Source organism: Lepisosteus platostomus, chromosome 6 (assembly GCF_059453375.1).
Source record: "Lepisosteus platostomus isolate fLepPlt1 chromosome 6, fLepPlt1.hap1, whole genome shotgun sequence".
Lineage (NCBI taxonomy): Eukaryota > Metazoa > Chordata > Actinopteri > Semionotiformes > Lepisosteidae > Lepisosteus > Lepisosteus platostomus.
The window spans coordinates 64,148,372-64,168,032 of NC_142616.1; the positions used below are offsets into that span (position 1 = coordinate 64,148,372).

The following is a 19,661-nucleotide window of genomic DNA, read 5'->3' on the forward strand; positions in this document are numbered from 1 at the left end:
TTCTGTTCAGAAAATACAATCAACTTTGTTTTCTTTAAGCAGTAGATACTGACCTTCAGAGTCCAGTGCATGAATCCTCAGTTCTAAGGGAGAATCTTCCAAGTGTAGTTCTCGAGTGGTTGAGACAATCTGAATTTCACTAATAACATCCACAATAGCGTCACAGCGTAGGACTTGACCAGTCACTTAAAGATGGAAGGAGTAAAACGTTATTATTAAAAGTTTACCTACTTTGATACTGCAGATCTGCTGTTTGCACTGGGTTTTGTGTCATGGTGTGACAAACAGCAGATGGCCTGAAGGTATATGCCCAGCAAAACACAAGGCAATTCTGCCTCATCTTTGCTAATAAGAGGGTGGCCGTGGTGAGTAGAGGTGACTAAATACAGTCCTATTCAACTTGGTGGGAGTACAAAAGTTACATACATTTGAATAAAATAAGAGTGATTGTGAGTGGAAATTTGTATGCTCTTCCCATGTTCACACAGGATTCCCCTGGGGGCTCCTATTTCCTCTGTCAGTCCAAAGACTTACTGCCAAGTTAACCGTCTTCAGTAAAACTGCTCCATAGGGATGCATACAGAATTAACGTGCATTTGCTTTAGTTTTTTTTCCCCCAATCGGCACCATCAGAACACTCACTTTTTTTGCTTGCTAGCCATTTGCTTGCTAACCACCCAAACAATAACATGTGGCAGCACGGGGTCGCGCAGGCTGATGGTGTCATCAATGTTAGACGTTACGACAAAACGCCGGGGCGCGAAAATAAGATACATTACTTTACAGTAAGACAATTAAGGGGATAGCCGTCGGAAGTGTGAGTGGTCGTAAGTCGAGGACTGCCTGTACACTGGAATCTTAGCATTTAATTCACCCTTAACTTACAAACATCCTCCGCGATAATAATACTGGTGAGTCTGGTAAGCTGGGAGGAGCGTGCCTGCAGGATGGCTCTTTGGGAACACTGGCGTTCATCGAGATCAACAGCATCAATACTGGCTACCTCCGGTCTGGTGGAAGACCTGCATGAAGAACATCTAAATCACGACCAAGCACAAACAAAGCTGGCCGAAAGCTGATCAGCTCTGAAGTGCCCTGTAGGATCCTTCCTGCAAAATTCAAGGTGAATTCTTAGCCTAAGAATAGACTCAACTTGTTATTGTTAATGCATTTGTGCAACTGGTACTTTAATGTGTCACTGCAGACATCAGAGGCATGGGCATGTATCCCTGGAGTATCGTCTTAAATTAATTGACCTAATTTACCTAGAAAAAGAACCATCTTCCCAAAAAACTTGCCTAGCTGCTCCAGCAAAAATGAATGCAGATTAGCCATTATTAATGCAGCTTTCAATTTAAAATCATCCATACCCAGTGCTGGATGGAACGGCATTTTAATTACCTGTGACGCCAAGACTGAGTTTAAATGAATTAGACTGCAAATTGAACATGAAAAGAAAGTGATTACGGTAGCTTTTTGCAAATCAGATTAGAAAGGTAGCTCTTCAAACGGTGATGACCGGCTCTTGTTTATAGAGGCTGTTCACAAGTCATTTTCGGTTAAACAGCCGTGAGACCATAACAAACAGAAATTAAAATCAATGACTGAGGGGCTCAGAGCCACCGACATTTGTCCAATATGCATGATTCTGAAAGCTTTGACTAATAAAGCTAGTTGTTTATGCAAAGATATCTGATTAAATGGTAAAAACAGAGCAAAGCATAAAGACATATGGTGAAATACAGTACAGACTATGAGAAAATTGCAATTGTAATTAGACATTTATTGAAAATAGTAATTCGAGTTTGCCATATAACCACATGCACCAAAGATGACAAAATGACCTAAACTAGTCTACCTATAAAATACGTTCATCTTGGTTTTTGGGCATATACAGGATGAACTCAAAAAGGAAAAGCAGGAAATAGCATTGACTTACTCCAAAAAAGTGAAACACACACCAGAGGACGCAAGACGAAACTCTGTGGAAATGCATTTAAAACTCGGAACAGGATGCACTTCTTTATGCAAAGCATTGTGGGAGTAAGGAACAAGCTACCCATCCACAACAGTGAAGACAATATTCTGGCTTCTTTCAAGAAAAAAGGCTGGAAAATATCCGTGCAGCAATTAGCTACTAACTAGCAAATGGTCTAGTTGGGCCAAATGGCCTGCGCTCATACAAATGTTCACATAAGGCATTTTGTTAAAACTACAACCTTAAGACATGACAACTATCATGTTCAAAATTTGTGGGTCAATTTGAAAATCAATGTATAGGAACAATGTGCTTTTAGTAATGCAAATGACAGAAACTGCAAGAATCCCAATAAATCTTAAAGGAAACCTGAAAATGCTCTTTGTTGCTTAATGTACCCTCTGGGTTTTAATACAGTCTGCGTCAAAGAAATAACAAAACTCACCCCTTTCTTCCCCAAAGAGAAGGTTTCTCTAATGTGCTTTCTTGAAAAACTTATCGACTGTAAATTTGGTACATTAACTGCTTTATGTCCCACAAATTAAATTTGTGACTTAGAATGATTTCCATAATTGCCTCAGCCTTTTCTTTTACCAGATGTACGTCATTTGCAGACATAATCTGGAACTCTGTCTTCCCTGTGCAGCTAGCCAATTTCAATTTATAAATTGGGTCTTTGCAGAGTGTAAGAATATGGAAGTTAATCTGTGTGTTGCCAATAAGGAAAAATGATTTTAGGATCTACAGTAGGTTGCTGTAAATTATATGACTGTCATAAGGTAGCTACAAATGCAGCACAAAAAAAAGACATCAGTAGCTCATAAATGCTGCAGGCATAATGTTTAAAACCAGAGCTGTTCTCCTTAAAAAAATGTCTTGAAGACTTTATCAGACAAACACGATGTTGTCAGCCTGGGTTCATTCAGGTTTGCTGCACCACATGTGCTGTGAAACATTATCAGCTTGGATTTAATTAACTTCTGTATCAATTGGAGCATATCCATACAGCACAGGCATACTCTCCAGGAAACAACAAAAGCGCCTCTCGCAGATGCTTATACATTTAGAACCTCACTCTGCCACACAAACTGTCTCAATTCAAATACAACTGAAGGACAACATTTTTTCCACTCTACTTTTTACTAAAAGGTTAAGGACAACACTCAGCAGTCTGTGGAGGTGTGGTGCTCACCTTATATATATTGCAAGTCTATTAATAAACTACAGTAAACAGAATGACATTAAAACTTAATGGTTTCATAAGTGTAAGTCTATACAGCTTATGACAAAAGAGACAGCTGAGCAGTAGTAGGGGAGGGCAGTAATGGAAATATTATCATTAAATTAGAGTGTACACTGAATGACTGCTTTCGACCTTGGTTTATCTGTATTGTCTGTGGCTCAAAGAAAGGCGCCTATGGTACTTAAATAAAACCTTGTCACAAAAAAAAGCCCATTAAAAAGTTGATTCAAGAATATTACCGCACCTGGAAATGAAAATTACTAAATAGAATTTCAACCGGCATTTTTCAGGGTACTTTTTCTACAAAATGTCTTAAACCTTTACATTACTTGCTGTTGACCATAAATAGCAGTGAACACCAGTCTCTGCCTGGGTTCATACAGTAACGTCCCACGTGTTTCCTGTCCCCAAAGAACAGCTTTAGACTTCATTTTCGATTTTCTTTTCAAAAATTCAAACTTACCATCTGTAACATCCTTCAGTTGCTTCCAAGGTAAAATTTATTTTGGTGCTTCTGGCTAAAGGCAACAAGACCTTTGGGATATTCAATTTAGAGGCACTCGAACAAAATATCGGATCATAAAATAAAACCATTAACACAATCAATGAAAGTACCGTTGCACTCGCCATTTCCTTTTTTTTTCTAAAGTGCTTTTTTGCTTTAAATAAAAGCACAACGTTAACGGACCACGCGGCGCGATATGATCTTTATACATAAAAAGAAGTTTAAAAGCTAAACTATATAAAAAAAAACACAAATCAAAGTACCCAATTCCAAAATCTAGTTCGAGGCCATTGCCCTATACTTTATGTTAAATTCATGGTGCTGTCCTGTGCAAAATACTGCACATGTTCCACGATTACAGAAAAGGTGAGCTAAGCGCACAAAGTTCTTTCAAGCGCGTAATCCCTTTTTAAAGATACAAGTCCAGTTCAATAGGCTACAAACTTTCAATATAGAGAAACAGCATGGAGAGCTACTGCATGACTCAGTTGGTGTCCGTTTCAGGTGTTTCAATGTGCATGCACCCACACACAGGAAATGCAGCGAGATTTATCTTCCTATCTTCTAAAGAAATGTCCACCCGATGCTACTGCATACACAAAAAGGTATTTTAAATAACTGCATTATTAATTTTTAAACATATAACATAAGAAACACCCGCCATTCGCAGCTATTCGAGCAACGTCATGAACGACGGCAGACGGCGGTCGTTTTACACGCAAGAGGGAGGAGGAAAGGTCGTGTTACAAGAAACTGCGCCTTAAAGGCGCAGGAGGCTTTGGATCCTTGCGCACTAATGACATTTTTTTCGCATTTCTGTTCTGTTCAGTGTACTGTTTCCATTCCAATACGGGATTGAAGTGAACCCGTCGAATTCGCGACATCCGCCTTTGAATTCAATTTGGAAGACGAGAGCCCCGTGAAGTTCACCAAGCAATTTGCCGCTATCTGGTTTCCACCGGAGCTACCCAATTAAATCCAGTTCTCCTTGTCCTTAGATGTTAGTTTGTGCTCTCCGTTTTTTGCCCACCCCACAATCTGTCACATTGTCTTTAAAGACCCTGCAGGTCTCCCATACTGTTACCCTGTACAGATAATTAGGCTTAAGACTGTATGTTGGAGTGTGCGTAATTCTCCGCTAAAATCCATTACTGGACAATTAAAATTAGATATAAATGTAGATACGGAAGCTTCGGGGATTGTTTTTAGATTAACCCATGGAGTTGCGTCTCGTGTAAAATTATTCTAAGGTTTCTTAGTTATTCTAAGCAAGTTTCCTTCATAAAGAAATAGCCTGCCCTTTGAAAAACTTCGAATACACGGCCTGTAGGAAGCATTTCACTCTATTTATTCGTTTGTTTAGATATTTTTAATCTAGATCTAAAACGTGCACGTTTTACCTGGTACGTACTACAGGTACTGACTGTTAGATACTGATCTTGAAGAAACAGCCAGTGAAAAGGATTTTTTTTATGCCTTGTCGTTGTCCTCTCTACACAATCAGTGGAACCAGCCATCCTGGGTTGTCATTTTTCTCCCTCCTTCCCTCTGGTAAGCGTTATAGGGGCATAAAGACACGAATCTCCAGATTACTGAACTCTACCCCTACAGTACCATTGGCTCACACTGTTTTTTTTAAGTGGTATGGGCATTTCACTTGTTGCTGCTGCTGTTCTGTGTTTGTATTTTTTGGTGTTTCCTTTATGTCTTTCTGTCATTGCACTTGTGCATCTGACAAAAACTGAACTGAACGAATTATTAAGGACCACTGCTAAATATAAGTCCAAAGATGTAACGATTAAATTATGGACATTAAATTAAGTAATTTAGAATATTGTGTACAATTGTGATCGGTACGTTACAAAACTGATATTGCTGGTGTGGAAAGAGCTCGGAAAAGAACTACTACATTAATTGGTGGTATTAAAGGCGTATTATAGTCAGGTTGAAAAAACATAATTTTCCAGTTCTTACTCTTGAGCAAAAGAGGTTGTATTGAAAACACCCCTGACAATATATATTTTTTCAATTAACAACTCCAACATCATTAGTGAAAAAAAATAATTTTAACTTCAAATTAAGAGCAAGGACTTTGCCCGTGGATAGGAATCTCTACATTGCACATAGGGTAGTGGGTGTCTGGAATAAATTATTGGTGAAGATGATACCTTTGGGATCATTCGGGAAAAGGCTGGATGAAGAGCTATTTAAATGTTTTTATATTCTGAGTGGGAACATTCAGGTATTCATAATGTAAGTATTTACAAGAGGCATCATGAACAACCAAATATGTAATCGCTTGCTCTTTATCTCGCTTATAAATTACTGTATTGCATAAGAAACTTCACTTACTGTTTTATTCGGAATCATCATAAATGATCTATTTGCACAAATTACGCGACTCGGTACTCGGGCGTTATATAATTCAAGGACTATATGATCGTGACAAAAAAAGACATTCTGCCTTTGAAGTAATGGAACACAAAAACACTACAGTGGCATGAGCTTTATTACTGCATTACCTGAAATATAACTCTTTACAAACCCCAGGTTGTGTAACTAATTTTTAGTAATTTAAAAATCATATAACATCCGCTGATGTAAACCAATGTCAATTGCACATGACACAACAACGGAACACAGAACACCTCCTGGAAATATATCTGCGTAGAAAAAAAAAACAAAACGGCTGCAATGCTCTGTGCTGAGCAGGGATACGCATTGTACAAATCAAACGGCTGCAGGTAAGAGTATGTGCGGTTTTTGCGTAAAAGCCAACAAATTCAACCGGACAGCACTTAACACTTGGAAGTGTTCCTTGTTTCTTCCGCTCCCTGTGGAGGATCACAGGTGACGTAGGAGCGTTCTGCGTACTAGCTCATCACAACACTGATGAATTTGGGAAAGGGAGTTGGTTGGGCATCATTCCTCGGTTAAGTGATACACGCTAATTTAAACGATTTACATAGGCCACGCACGTTAATCCTGTTTCGGGGGGCTAACATAGCGTGTGGCAACACTAAGTCGACTTGCTATACTCAGCACCAATAATGAAAAAATGTGGACAGGTGAGTTGAACTGTGTTTCGTATTCGCACACGAAGCAGGTGAGAAGGCCGAATATGCAATAAGGTATGGCATTTGCTTGTGGTGTAGAGCTTTTAACGGAAAATTGTAATAATTAATAAATATACAGAACACCACGATAACATTGAATAAATCGAATAATATATTTGCAGAAGCCCCTTTTCTTATTTAGATTGATACGCATGCGTGTGATGCGTGTGAATTGCAAAGCCCTCCGGGTACTGTAGTCCATTTGTTTTTCCCCCCCTAGAGATTTGAGTGGATTCAGTGCCTCAGTAAACTGTTTAATACATCGCCATGTTCTTATATTTAATAAAAGGATGGCATATTTACAAAAGCAAATATGAGTAAGGGTGCTTGTTAAGAGTAGAAAGAATAGGGCAAATGCCTTTGCTTTTATAATGACACCTAAACTAGATCACCATCTTTTTCTATTTTTTGCACACAATCACAACCGCTCAGATTTATTTTCAGCCACAGAGTGAAAATACTAGGAATAATAAACTTCTTGACAAATTTAACCAGTATCAGCCAAAAATTCTTTAAAACCCCAGTACCTGTGAAAACCTAAGACTGCAGATTGTTTACATTGTACATTACATTTTACTACCTTGTGGTGTTGATTGCTTTTGAAATAAAGTTCTGCAGTTTACCATTAATGCTATTCTTGTCATTTAATTCCTCACTCTTTCACATAACCAAATGTTTTCTGCACAACTGCTATCGTATCAGAAAGCATTTTGAATGGAATAGTTGGTCACGTTCCTCTTGAACAGATTCATAGAATGAAGTATATGAGCATAGTCTTGATGTTGGCTTGTCTTCTGAAACATCTCTAGGCAGATTAAATTTTAATATCATGAATCTATTATGGAAATTGATTTTTTTCTCCTCAAGGTCAGAGAAATAGGGCAGGTGTAGAGTATGGAGCGTGTCTGAGGAACAGATGACAGTGAGCTTTTTCTTATGAAGCACTGTAATACTTCTCACAACAATGAACAAACATTTTGTATTCAAAGAAGGGGTAGAGGAGACTTTGAGGCTTTCAGTATAATTCTGTAAATACAAAGATTTGAATTCTGTATGAATCTGTAAGCTGAGAAATACACTAACAGGTTTTTAATTATTTTATTAGCTGATGCAATGTCACTTTTTTATTTTGCGATGTTAATTTTTGTGGTACTGAGTTTCTCGTCATAGTCTGACAGTTGTCAAAATTAAAAGCTCGCTCTTAGGTATTTATTTGTATGCTAGGTTAAGCTGAGTAATGTGGTGTGTCACACTTTTGAAAAGACAGCACGTGCACATCAAATGTATGTATGTCTCTATGGAACCAGCCGCTGTAGATATTAAATATTTTAAAAGAGAAGTATGTTGTAAATAGGACATTCAACGTCAAGGCTGATATTTGCAATTGCATGTTTTTAAGATCGGTCCTTCAAAAATGCACAAAAACATAACATTCCGGAATTTGCTGCATAAACATTATGAAGTAAACTGGGTTTATGAGGCCTAATCTCTTGAGTTGTCTTACTGCTTGCTGTTACTTGTGTAAAATTTCATATGTTCAGTAATACGTTCAGATCGGTGATTGTCATTTTGAATGACAAATAACTTTTAGCTTTTTAAAGTAATGTGATGGTATGTTTAAAATATATGAATAGTTGCAAATCATTCATTTCTGTATTTTATTGGTATGGGTTAAAATCACCAAGTGTAATAAACCTCTGTTAATGGAGTGGAATTCAGAGGGGTATTTTACAGTCTTGTAAAAATGGTTTGGATTTGACAGTGTGACTTCAGAACCCCTCAACTTTTGTGCCGTTTCCTAAATTAGCATAAGTTATAGATCTGATCATTTTCAAGGGTTTGAAGAGATGAATCAATGCACAAGCTGTGAGTGGGGAAAAAGCCTGGGAGCTCCATCGTGAATTTAGACAAGAAACAGCCACGTAGTCGACATTGCTCTGATTGATTGCCTGCACTGAAGTGTGTTGTTTATTCACTGCCATTTGGATTTTAGAATTGGAACCTCTTCCTTTATTAATGTGATGTTTTCATCTCCAATATGCTTATTGATTGGCAGGGATGTTTTTGGAGAAAGTTTTTATAGTGCATGCAGAATAGATTGCTTTTGAATTTTTTAATTGTTCCAGAAACTCTTAATATATATATATATATTAACCTCTAGTGAATTTGAATTTTGGAGGTTTTATGTTAAGAATTAAAATCTAACCAGATGTAGTTTAAAGAAATGGAAACAAACTGGTTTTATTACAAGCTTGTGCACCGCAGGAATTTAGGTAGGAATCCTTGTTACGACTTGATTATCCTTGATCATTAAGTACAAGTATTGTTTAAAAGTATGCAAAACATGTTCTCGCATTTGATCACAAAGAGCAATGTACTACAGGAAAGAACATAGTATGATATGGTACCACTAGCTAAAATCATAGCCAAGGACATTTCATGTGTTATTAAGAGTATTGTGCATTCTACTATATTGAGTACATTTTTTGGTAAACACCCGTTTGTTTTTCAGGTTAAAATGAAAATGTGAATGAAAAATGTCTCAAAAAGGAAGCAGGCAAGAAAAAACAAGGTATACACTATATTACCTTAAAAATAGTATAAAGAATGTGGTCACACTTGAAATCTTTTTTATAACTATTTATAAAATGCTATTAAGGTGTTTATTAATAATGTTATAAACGTTTCCTGCAAACGATGACATGTCAAAATTCCTAGGGTAGGATTTCCAGGGATTGAATATGAGACCCCTGGCCAAGGTTTAGGACTGGAGATGTGGTTTGTTATCTTGATTTTACCATAAGGAATCCTTTGCATTTTGTATGCTTTTCAGCTCGCACAGCACCGAGCTTTACACCGAAGTCCCTTCAACGTGCCTGCCTATTGTGTACTCTCCAGACTACAACATTACCTTTATGGGATTTGAGAAGCTTCACCCTTTTGATGCTGGGAAATGGGGGAAGGTTATTCGTTTTTTGAAAGGTACACTGGATGATTAAACAGTGTTAATGTGCAATCAAAGGGACTCTTGTTTGTGAAGGAATTTAGTACATGGATAAAGCTCTCCTGTGATAAATGAAATCAATGTCATTTTTCTAAACAAAAAATGCAATTTTTGAGTTGGATAGAAATAGTTTTGGCACATTCATCGAAGTAGTGAAGCAGTGCACCGAGTCGGAGATAATTAAGAAAGTTAAAAATTCCCTGCTTCACACTCCAGGCATGCTGTGTTTGAACTGAAGGTCAGAATAGCCATAGACGTCTGGCATGATGTCAGTTATACCTCAGGTGCATGTTGTCCTTTTATCTAACCAATTACCTTCTCTTGCAAATGCTCTTCTGATTCTTGCTAGATCTTGAATGTTTAAATACACAGTGTGTGAAAGGATGTGTTCACGGCGTAGCCTATGCGAACATCTTTAAAGCTCTTATCAATTAAAAAATCATTTTACTAACATAAAAATGATTCGGATGCCATTAATTTTATTCACCGCAATGCGTCCCGTGTATAATTCAGACACGAGACATTTTCCGAGAATTGTGTGTATTGCGTTTTCAGTTGAAGCAGTGAACGTTCTGCTCATAATGCACTCTGTGTTTATGTGATAGAGGAACAGTTGATCACAGATGGAAACATTGTGGCAGCACGAGAGGCTGCGGAGGAAGATCTTCTGGTTGTCCACACGAGACGTTACCTAAACAAACTCAAGGTAACTTGATTTCTCTTTTCGAACCCCCTCCACTGAAGAAAGCCATGTCAATCACACAAAAGTGGGATGTACAGGTTCTCATTGAGCATGTTGAACGGCAATAACTAGTGCTGCCTACTTCTTATTCTTTAGTCCAGACATGTCTTTTTTTTCTGTACTTGAGTTCAAGGCTTGCTGTAGTACTGTCGGCAAAACGTTACATTGGGATCTTCATATGAAAGCAGAAGCAAATGTGCGATAAATAAAAAAAAGCAGTACTATTGGGTTTTACCTCTTGAAGTCTTTTGAACTTGTGCTGTTTGGGTATTCCATGCAGTTCATAACATCATTTTTCATAGTGCCTTCTAAAGTGAATAAGAAGGTATGTAAAAACTCAAATTCCTTGGCTTGCAAAGCTGAGAACTACAGTACACTGATGATGAGCAATTTACATTGACCAGTGAGTGTACCAGAGAAACACTGTGAAATAGGTCAATCTATAAATGTAACAGTTAATTTGTAATTTTACCAATTCAAGTACACAACAGCGATAGAAAAATATTTGCCTTTTCACATTTGCAAAATTTCACTTTGGCATCAGCTGAACTGTAATCTGAATTTTTCCTTCTACGCAAGCTAGATATGAACCCCCTTGACAGACCTAGAAAAAAGGTGTTTTTCCCATAAACCCATACTAGATACAACTTTGTCTAAAATAGTGGTAAATGCTGTGTCAGTGAATGCATAAATTTACCACCTGGCTGCTGTTCTTTGTGTAGAGATTGACTGATGTAAACCATTTTTCTATTGTGTTCAAACATCCAGAGAAAATGTTATGTAGTGTAGGTATATCTGTTGTACTGCTGTTGAGTCTTATTAGAAAGTATATTTCAGTCTATAAAATGATTCCCATAATGTTATGGAACTGAAGCTGTTCTGTATAAAGTTACTGTTTACAGACGTGAGCAATTCAAGACATTTAAAGTGTGTGCATTTCAGACGTGTTTAGGTATGTGGAAGACAGCTTTGTTAAACTTACAGTGCTAGTAAGGCTTGTTTTATAGGCTGCACTGACAGTCAATTGTATTGTACCTGCTATGCAACAGCTCTGTGCAGATGCACTAAATGGTTAGCTACTTTAAAGTTTTTCCAGTGTTCCGCCCTCAACTCCCATAAGGTGCCTTGGTTCACCTCCAGATTGAAAAGTCTTGTAACAAAATCAATGAGGTCATACCATTTGCAACTGAGAGTTTCTTACCATGTCCCTTGAGCGTGCATTACAAATCCATTTGTACAGTGAGATGAGAGCAAGATCACCTGATCTGTACAGTGACCTGTACTATACTGGGTTTTAAAAGAAGTGTTGTTTTTTTAGAATGGGGTGCAAGGTGAAGGGGGGCCCAAGTGGATGTGATTAATAAAAATCATTGAGCAATTGTCTTTGTGGGTCATCCCACTTCAGTTCTGAAAGAAACCCCTGGGTCTCAGTTTAGCTCCCAGAGGTTATTAGTCCACATCATATTCCTAATTCAGCATGCTTTTTAAAATATTTATTTGCCTTGGTGGAGAGGTGGAAGGGAGGTGTTTGGAGTGAAAGCGTCCCTGGTGATGGATTGCTCTTTTTCTGGCTAAATGCTCTCTAGCTCAGGCAATAAACATTTAGGACAAAGGTATCTCAAGCGATCCTTCATTTCTTCATTTAAATACGTATATTTTCTCTTTTTTTTTACTGCATGCAGAACCATATCTTGGAAGGCTCACGAGAGGTATCCCAGAAAATCATTCTATGCTTCTGCTGTGATTGAATATTCATTTAAGAATTGCAACGCTATAATCAGAGCCGATCTGATAACCCTTTCTTGTACACTTAACATTTTGCCTGCAGTAATCGGTACTATTGAATAACTGAGACTAAAAAACTGTTTTTAAACCTTGATGTTTATGAATTTCCCTGGATGTTATCTATATCCCTGTGTTGTGTGTTTTTCTTGTTTTTTTTGTGCGTTATTGGTGACCACAGTTCTTTTTGTATGTGTAATGGTTTTGTTGAAATATTGAGGTTCTAAAAATGCCCAGCCTCGTTCCGTTTACAATTTCTGGATGGCTCAGGAGGTGTGAAGAGATTTGCTGTGTCAGCTACTCATGGCATCAGGACTGCTTCATTACCAGCTTCCTGTTGTGGTATGAATTTTGTTCTTTTTTCCTGTCCTTTCAGTGGTCGATTGTAGTGGCTACGATCACAGAAATTCCGCCTCTCCTGTTTCTGCCGAACTTCCTGGTGCAGAGGAAAGTGCTTCGACCTCTGAGGACTCAGACTGGTGGAACAATCATGGTAAGACAGGAAGTGCCGCATCCTTTGTAGTGCAGTTGTCTCGAATACTCCCCGCGTGAGTGTTTGCAGAACTCGATTTTTTTTCTTTGCCCTGATGCCCTTGGAGATGCCACCTTTCTGTCCTGCTGCCTCAGCATGTGAAGTATAGCATCGCAGCACTGCAGTACTTTCATAGAAAGCTCACTTTGGACAGAGTGCTGCTTGCAGAGGGAAGGGGGGGTGTTGAGGGATGGGTGATTGCACATTGAGCTCCTGTATCAAGAAGTGAGTTACGGTATTGCAGCATTTTACAGTTGAGCTAGATGGAGACTTGTTGGGTGTTAATTGTTTTTTATATGTTATACTGTACGTGTGCTTTACATTCCCTATTAGCATCCATTGTAGTATTACTGTATATCAAACACAAAAAGGCTTATGCTTGTTCCTCTTAAGTTGTTGTTGATAAGCATCCCAAGAGATGTTTCCATTTTTGTGGGAACAATTCAAACAATTAGGTAATGGTGACAAAAGTGTTACGATATAACAGGATATTTTAGTAGAAACAGTTTTGGAGATTCTTTTTGTCACACTGACCATGGCACATCTGGGTTTTTACATTTATTTCCCTTTGACAACCTCGTTTTGACTTGTTTTTTTTTACATTTTAAACAAATACTTGCTGATAATTCTGGTTTTAGTGCTCATTCTCAAGAAGAAGAAAGACCACCAGCCTTGGAGCTGCATAGAACTGTATAGTGTATTCAAAGAGAAAGCTAAGCCTTATGTTGCACTTTTAAGTGTGGGCTTTGGAATTCAATTCAAAACAGCAGCAAGTCCTATGATGTGTGTTTGTTTTAATATTTTAAGAAATTCCCAGATTTGTACTGAGATAGCTCTGCATTTATTTCTGCTGTGCATTTTGTCAATTTAAGATGGACAGAACAGTAAGGCTATTCTTTAAAGAAACTCGTTCCATTGAGAAGCGTTTTATTTTTAAATGGACATGGGAAAGGAGTGATATTTTAGCAGTGAGCCATCCATTTGTTTAACGTCAAGTCCTGCTCTGCTTTGGTATTACCTGGGGAAATAATAGCTAGCTATAAAATGCCAGTTTCCCTAAAAAATGTTGCTGAACTATACCCTGTGAATCATGGCAATGGCTATTGTCTGGCATTGAGCCAAAGAGGGAATTTATTAAACACTTCTTTACCATGTATTGAAAAATAAATGGTTTACATTTTAAATTCACCGTGTGTTGGCTATACTGCTGAGTGGCAGCTTGAGGGGATAAAATCTCACATTTTAAGAGTACTGAATTTGTTTACAAATTATTATATCTTTAAAATTCACTGAAGTTAGTATCTCATCCCACATGAGCAGATGTGGCTGTCAGTATTGCCAATCAAAGTTTTACAGTCCTTAAATAAGCAGCAGCCTTGCATTAAACTGTGTCAAGTGCTTCTTTCAGTTCATGTTTATGCATGGCTGAAGAGGAGTCTCTATGCCCCTGGGAGGTGGAACGTACCTTCAGACAGTGCAAATCACAGGTCCATGTGTGAGAGGAATTACTCCATCGATTAATCTCCAAACATCGATCTTTTTTAAAACTCATTCTAGCATCATTTTCACCGATATGCTAAGGGGGAATGTGCTGCTTTGGGTGTTATGCTTGTTTTGTCTGTTTGTCACTCCCCCTTCTCCCAGCTCAAGACGCATTAAAATCTTGATTGCTCTTTTCCTTTCAGTATTGGTTAGTGCCTATTCAGCGAATGCTGAAGGAGAAACTGAAGGCCAGTGCGTCAAGGCAGATTATGTAAAGAGGTTATTAGGAAGTCAATAGTGACCCCAGAGGGATTGGTTAGGCCAGTGAATTGAATACATATGAAGCTATAAAATAGTTGGGAATGGAATTTGCTGAAGGTCTCTTCTCTGTGCTTAAAAGGCCATTTGTCAGAATGACTGCACTGCAAATTCATAATCTGCCTGCCTTAAAAATTACTTAGCATTAGCATACGTACCAGTGCTGTGCAATGAAGAAATCACTAATACTACCTAAAACAATTTCAGCAAGAGAATGTCAGAAGTATTCCTAGCCTGAAGATGTTTATTACATTTATGTATCATCCAGCACCTCTTCATTGAGCATTAAGCTGGGTTTTACAACACAGGCCCTCCACCATAATTACGTCACTGGATGTGAAAATCATTTTGAATGCGTGGTTATGGTAGCAGTTTAGTTTAGCATTAGTTGCAGTAATGACAGCCTAGTTTTTTTTTCTGACCTCCTACTTCGATTACTTTGCACAGGATACAGTTGTTGAGAGAGATGGAAATGATTTAAAGTATGTTTCTTATTTTTTGGGTTTTCAGTGGTTAGATAGAGGAAGCAGACTGCTCACCAAATCATTTTTAGAAGACATATAAAAAGGCCTCTGATTTGTAAAGAATGTTATTGCATTTTTAAGTGTTAATGAATTCTAATTCTGTGGACAAAAATCCCAGCTACACCTGTTTGCTTGTCATTTATTTAAAGCCCATATTTCTAACTTTGTGTGACATGGTGGTGTGACAATTAGCACCGCTGCCTCACAGCTGTGACCAATAACAGACTACAATGACTGCTCAAAATCAGTGGGAACCCTGACGTACTGTTACTCATGTATTCTAGCAGGGTACGAGAAGAGCATGTCAATATTGACAAAGGCTTGACAGATGAACATTGCTCAAGAGAAACATGTACACTCTGTAACATAAATAGATCCAGTATGCATTACTTGCAAAGTGTATTCGCATATCTTAATAACTCTGTCCTTATACATGGAAATGGCCATATGGATTACACTGGATCCAACAGAAAGTTATACAGTATGTTTTGTCTCTGCTCCTACGAAAGGATGTCAGTGTCTGAAATGTATAAAAGCATTCTAATTTGTGGGCATTTATGTATTCATTCAGTCAAAGTGGACATCATTTGGATACCTCATTCTTGCTGTACCTTATGTGGAAAATTCACTTTAACTATGCTTAAAATATATAATAGGTACAAATTATGATGATGCACCTATTTTTATTTAGGTTTGTATTTAGTAGTGGGAAGTGCTTACAGTAGGAGGCAAATTATAAAATTCATGAGCATGGTAATTAAATGATTTTTTTTTTTGCTTTGAGAATTGATCAAATGGTGTTATAAACTTCACAAAAGGAGGAATCAGGACTGACGATAGCCCCTCTTACAGACTAAAATAGTCTAAAGTTATCCTTTGTACCACTGGCCCACTGGCTCCTCACAGAGAATGTCACCTGGGCATTATAAAGAGCAAAGCAATAGTATTAGCAGCACAATTTTATGCTGTTTTATTGATCTGGTGCCAAGAAGGGGAGTTCTGTAGCTCTTCTCTAGTCTAACTAAAATGTATATATATTGGCATGTCAATATTGTTAAGTTTCCGTTGTTACTACCACTGCTTTTAAACAGGAAGTAAAGGCCTCTCTGTCCCCAGTTCTTACCTGACAAACCAAGCAAGCTAATTCAGATCAGAATGAACTTTTCATTGCCTGGTGGGTGAACAGTTCAGACTCCACTTTAAGAGTTTTGCAACACAATTTGGTGCATTCAGTGTATAAGATATAAAAAATAGTAGAGGACTTTTAAATTTTATTTAAAATGGAATTTGGTGCAAATGTCCCAGAACGCTTTGAAATTGAAAACTTAAGCACTCCCTAGATGACTGCATGGTATATTTTGGACACATTTTCAGTTTTTGCTGGATGAAATCTAGGTTTTCAATTACTCTTTTGGAATAATTGTAAATGAGCAAAATGCTTTGAATTTGACAATGGGCCTTTAAAGAATAAACAGACCATCATGTTAGAGATTATGGTAAATGGGAATTATCTCTCCAAGGATGTACTATAACACAGGATACTAATACTTCCTCAAGAAACAGATGCATTTTTTTCTTCGGAACCCATTACATTTCCTGCTCCTGGAACAAAACTAAAGAGAATGTATTGTTTCAAATCTACAAATGTTGATTTTATATTTGTGTGTCAATGACTAGTTGTTGACCCCAGTACTTAACAAGTAGCATCATCCTTTCTTATTTGTAGCTGCAGTTGCCATACAGATTGCTTTGTGAATTATTGATGGTCTTCCATATACAGTACATTCCCATGTGATTGGATTGTAAAGTATTATAATTTATAGAACTCATTTTGTTCTGTTATTTATAGGCAGGAAAGCTCGCTATTGACAGAGGATGGGCAATAAATGTGGGTGAGTAGAAATACTAGATTCTATATACTTTCCATACATAGAGGCCAGGAAAATTTATTTTTCTTTGTAGAGAAAAATATTTTAAAGCATGTGTAACAATCAAATCTTTGTGCCTCAAAGGAACCTAATGTCATCTCCAGAGAAGCAAATGGATATGAAATGGATTTCTGGTTAAATTTACTTCACTATGCTATTAAATGTAATTGATTGGAGCTTATGTCTATTGCAGTATTAAAGTCTGTTTATTTTTCTAAGAAGTCAACCATAATAAAGTGTATGCTACACTCCTCTCCAAAAAACCGAACATAAATCTATGAACTTTGGAATCCCAAGTCAACTCCCAGGTGTAACAGAGTATATTATGTACCGTTTTATGACATTCATAGTTTCAAGTACTGGAAGCTAACAAAAGTGATTGTTTGATGCAGAACCCTCTGTGCTAAAACAATATGGTCTGGTTACTTACTGATGTAAACAAAAAATGTTTCTCTTAACCTGTTAATTAAATTGAGATCACCTACCCTCTTCATTGCTAGTCCAGTTCACAAAAGGAAGCTAGTGAAATGGAAGTGGGTTTTCTGTAGCTTTGAATGTTCTGCTTTACAAGCCAGTTATCTTTTTTTAAAGTACTGTTTTATATTTTAGCAACTATGTGAAGTAAGAACAAAAACTGTGGCATGGTCAGTGAAATTAGTATTATCAAGTCAAAGTTTCAGATCTTTCCATAATACTGTCTAATGAATGTTTGTTACTTTTCAAGGTTAAATTGCTTTGTAGACTGTTTACATCTTATACCTTTGGTCCTCATATGCTTATCCAGAAATTTCTAATGGACCTGAAACATTTTATTATAGAGTTAAAAATGGCTCATTAAATGTATGATTGAAATATTTTTTAAAAGATCATTCTAATCTACTGTATCTTGGGTATGTTTTATGTGACCTGTGCAAAGTGATTTTCTCACATAAGGGCGTATTTAACTAATGTGTCATAAATGTTAAGACAGTCGGGTATGCTAATAGTTTGTATTATAAAACTTGCCTTGGCAATAAGAGATCCAATAATGAATAATAACATATGCATACTTATTAAAATGTAGTTTGTATCTTTTCCACTATTTTCATTTATACATACATGTTTGGTGAACCATACATACCATTATAATTTATGATCATGCTTCATTTCATTGGCTGTATTCTAAGGATAAATTTGTTTCTGCACTTAAAAAAAATTAAATTGTTTCTCTGGCTGTTATTTTCAGGCTCTGGTAATTATTCAAATTTTCAAATACCTCCGGTATATGTGCTGCTTGTGAATTAAATTAATTCATAAATACATCAGTTACTACTTGTTGTTGTACCTTTGAGGTGCTAACTGTTGCATTTTACCATGCAAACTGAATTAGAAACTTATGTAAACAATACAGAATTAATTTACATTTCATTTGAAAAATAATTACTCTGCAGTAATCTAAGGGGGATAAGAATGAGATCCCGCTTTAAATGAACGTTGTGGTGACAGGCCATGTCACTAATACACTAAGGTCATTCTATCTACAGTACATTATTCAGTCATTGTCCAATTCATTTTTAATATGCAGTGATACAGCATTTAAATGGCTTTACAAATGGAAGAAATGCCGAACCAGGAAATGGAAATAAACAGCCTTTAGTCAAACATAAATTCACATCTTTAAAGAGAAGAAACGCACCGACAGAATATCTCTGGCTTTACTTAGGATTCAGTATGTAAATGCAAAAAAAAAAAAAGAGAATTTCACTTTGAAAAAAGGAAAAATGGAGTGTGGCAATCATCAAACACTACATGGGAATAATAAGTATTTGTTCTAGAAAAAAGGTCAAATATATCTATACAAATCTTTTTAGCCAAAGGATGGCACCACTACAACATAAAAACACATTTCTCTGGATGGGGTTCACAGATCATGCATATTAAACGCAAAAGGGAATAAGAGCCAGGCTTCAGATGTGCCATAGGCAAGTCGGGTGTTATTATTAGCCGAGCCAAGTATGACCTTAATAAACATGCGTGGAGTGCTTAATACTTTGGAAAACCTCTAAATATGTGCTTCTTAAAACCTAAAAATGATTTGATCTTCTGTGAAATGTCAGATAGATGGATCGAATCCCAGAGAAGCATTGCATGACACTGAGAACCTGTGGCAGGTACTGTAGCAGCAGTTACTGTATCTAAAAGACACACACTGGTGTGAAAACGTACAGTAAGTGTGAGAATTAGAAAATGGAAGAGTTTTAAAAAATCTCACCCAAATGATTTAAACTGGAAATTCGTTCCAGTGACTGATCTACTTGATAATTTGTCTAAAATGTTTTAAACATTCCCAATACCCACCCCCCCCCCAAAAAAAAACTAACAAACAATATCATTATTTAAAATAAATCCCTCTACTGTATGTTTTCATCATCTGTTCCTAAATCAGTTTTGTCCGGTTTATAACTGTCAGTTTGGAAGGTCTATCAGGTGTGGCTTGGCATAGAAAATAAATAGTAGTATAATAATAA

At 37.0% G+C, this 19,661-nt stretch overlaps 2 protein-coding genes across 2 annotated transcripts in view; one reads left to right on the plus strand and one right to left on the minus strand.

The window, feature by feature from the left end:
* Nucleotides 1-4,621, minus strand: part of nup210 (nucleoporin 210) — a 39,968-nt gene extending 35,347 nt beyond the window's left edge. Inside the window, exons 1-3 of the mRNA XM_088636889.1 lie at nt 3,685-4,621; nt 886-1,022; nt 54-185 (exon numbers count right to left, since the gene is read on the minus strand). Coding sequence (XP_088493015.1) covers nt 54-185; nt 886-1,022; nt 3,685-3,851 — 436 coding nt within the window. The 5' untranslated portion in view covers nt 3,852-4,621. The remainder of the gene's footprint in view (nt 1-53; nt 186-885; nt 1,023-3,684) is intronic.
* A 1,967-nt stretch (nt 4,622-6,588) lies between these two features.
* hdac11 (histone deacetylase 11) overlaps nt 6,589-19,661 on the plus strand; it is a 30,508-nt gene continuing 17,435 nt past the window's right edge. The window contains exons 1-7 of the mRNA XM_088636892.1: nt 6,589-6,794; nt 9,355-9,414; nt 9,676-9,824; nt 10,452-10,552; nt 12,271-12,297; nt 12,747-12,863; nt 17,076-17,118. Of these exons, the coding sequence (XP_088493018.1) occupies nt 9,380-9,414; nt 9,676-9,824; nt 10,452-10,552; nt 12,271-12,297; nt 12,747-12,863; nt 17,076-17,118 (472 nt within the window). The 5' untranslated portion in view covers nt 6,589-6,794; nt 9,355-9,379. The remainder of the gene's footprint in view (nt 6,795-9,354; nt 9,415-9,675; nt 9,825-10,451; nt 10,553-12,270; nt 12,298-12,746; nt 12,864-17,075; nt 17,119-19,661) is intronic.